Below are 1907 nucleotides of genomic sequence, written 5' to 3'. Positions count from 1 at the left end.
GGTGAGGCAGGATGTGCAGGCGAGGCAGGAGCTGAACATGTGGAAGAAGCCTGGATCCAGCAGTGGAACCAGGCCCTGAAGCCTGTGCTGGAAAATATGGCCTACCAGGAACTGAGAGCCTTTTCTGGGAAGGAAGAGTCAGGCCGCGAGGGAGAGTCCTTTGAGAGCTGGCTGGACCATGCCGACGACATGCTCTACCTGTGGCGCCACATATCGGAAAGGGAGAAGAGGAGGAGGCTGGTGGAGAGCTTGGGCGGCCCCGCGCTGGATCTCATGTGCAGCCTCCTGGATGAAAATCCCACCATCACTGCACAGGACTGCCTGGCCGCGCTGGTGCAGGTGTTCGGGAACAAGGACACTCAGATGACCTCACGACTGAAGTTCATGACTTGCGTTCAGCGGCCCCAGGAGACTCTCTATGCCTACGTGATGCGCCTGGAAGGCCTGCTGCAGCTGGCCATGGAGAAGGGGGCCGTCCACCTTACCGTCGCAGACCAGGAGCGTGCCCGGCAGGTGCCGATGCGGGCCCGCCCCAACGAGACGCTCCGGAACAAGCTGAGGAGGATGCGGCTGGAGAGGAGACCGCCTGGCTTCATGGGGATGCTGCATCTCATTCGGGAGACAGAGGCACGGGAGGACACCTCGGATAGGGGCCAGCAGTTCCAAGTGAAAGAAGGGGCCCATGTGGTCGTTGGAGACCTGGGTGCCAACTGGGCCGCCCCAGGCCATGAAGATTGTGCCCAGGCCGCCCCGGGCTGTATAGATTGTGCCCAGATCGCCCCCGCCTATGAAGATGGTGCCCAGGATGCCCTCGCCCATGAATATGCTCCCCAGGCTGCCCCAGTTCGTGAAGATGGTGCCCAGGTCTCACCAGGCCATGAACAGGTGCCCGGGCCTTCCTAGTCCATGAAGATGGCACCCAGTCTGCCCTAAGCTATGCAGATAGTGCCTAGGCCTTGCCAGACCGTGAAGATGGTGCCCAGGCCACCCTGGCCAATGCAGAGGCCAGTGACGCAGGTCCTGGCACTGTTGACCCTGCTGAGGCTGCTCCTCAAAACCCTGTTGCCACCAGGTCAGCCTCTGTCCCTGAGGAAACCACCGAGGTCTCTCTTGGCACTGAGGGAGATGAAAATGCTCCTACCCCTGCGGGCCTAGGTCAGGCAGGATCCTCAGAAGCCCCCGGGGGCCCCACCCCTGCCCACATGGGCGATGCTTCTGGGGCGGGCCCAGGAGGTCCTGGTGGGGCAGAGGGCCTGGCCCACGCACGACACCCCGAGGCCGAGGAGGCTGAGGAGTTTCTCCCCCAGGAGGGACTCAAGCCCATCCCGGAGGAGTCAGGAAACGAGGACGGGGACGGGGAGATGAGTCCCCCCGAGTCCTCCTCGGACAAATAGGCTCAGAAGGCCCAGCGGCCTCCTCTCCCCTGGGGCGGCAGAGCCCTGGAGGCGGGGGAGGGGAGGCCAGGCCAGGGAGGCCTGGGGAGCGGGGCCCAGGGTAGAGCCTACCCGGCCCAGACCAAAACCCCAGGCCCCCAACTACCCAAAGGGTCCATGACCACCACCATCAGCCTTTCCAAGTGACCACGATGACCACGTGTGACACCAATGCGAAGGGGGAGAGGTGTCCGTGGGGCAGGCCGCTCCCCGTACTGGGAAGCCCCCAGCCCATTGCTCTGTAGCCCCCATAGTGAACCACGTGTCAAGTGATCACACCCCCTCACACACTCACACACACTAGCCGAGGTTCCTGTGTAGAGTCCCCAGGTGTGCATGCACCTGGCCGGGTGTCCTGGCCTACCTACCGGGGCAGCCCCCTCTCTGCCCCGTGCTGTGAGCTTCACCGCCAGCCAGCGCTCCGCTCGCTCTCATCCTTGTCGTGAGCTCGGTCTCTGCTTTCTCAGTGTACTT

At 63.5% G+C, this 1907-nt stretch overlaps 1 protein-coding gene across 1 annotated transcript; it reads left to right on the top strand.

Annotated features, from left to right (window-relative positions):
• Positions 1 to 96: 96 nt before the first annotated feature.
• Positions 97 to 903, top strand: LOC120614225 (paraneoplastic antigen Ma6F). Its single transcript, XM_039877005.1, has one exon. The coding sequence runs from the start codon at positions 97 to 99 to the stop codon at positions 901 to 903; it is 807 nt and encodes a 268-aa protein (XP_039732939.1).
• The last annotated feature ends 1004 nt before the right edge of the window (positions 904 to 1907 follow it).

The sequence above is a fragment of the Pteropus medius genome, unplaced genomic scaffold (genome assembly GCF_902729225.1).
Source record: "Pteropus medius unplaced genomic scaffold, Ma_sr-lr_union100, whole genome shotgun sequence".
Taxonomy (NCBI): Eukaryota; Metazoa; Chordata; class Mammalia; order Chiroptera; family Pteropodidae; genus Pteropus; species Pteropus medius.
Note: the sequence above shows the minus strand (reverse complement) of the source record. Positions and strands in the feature narration are given on the sequence as shown.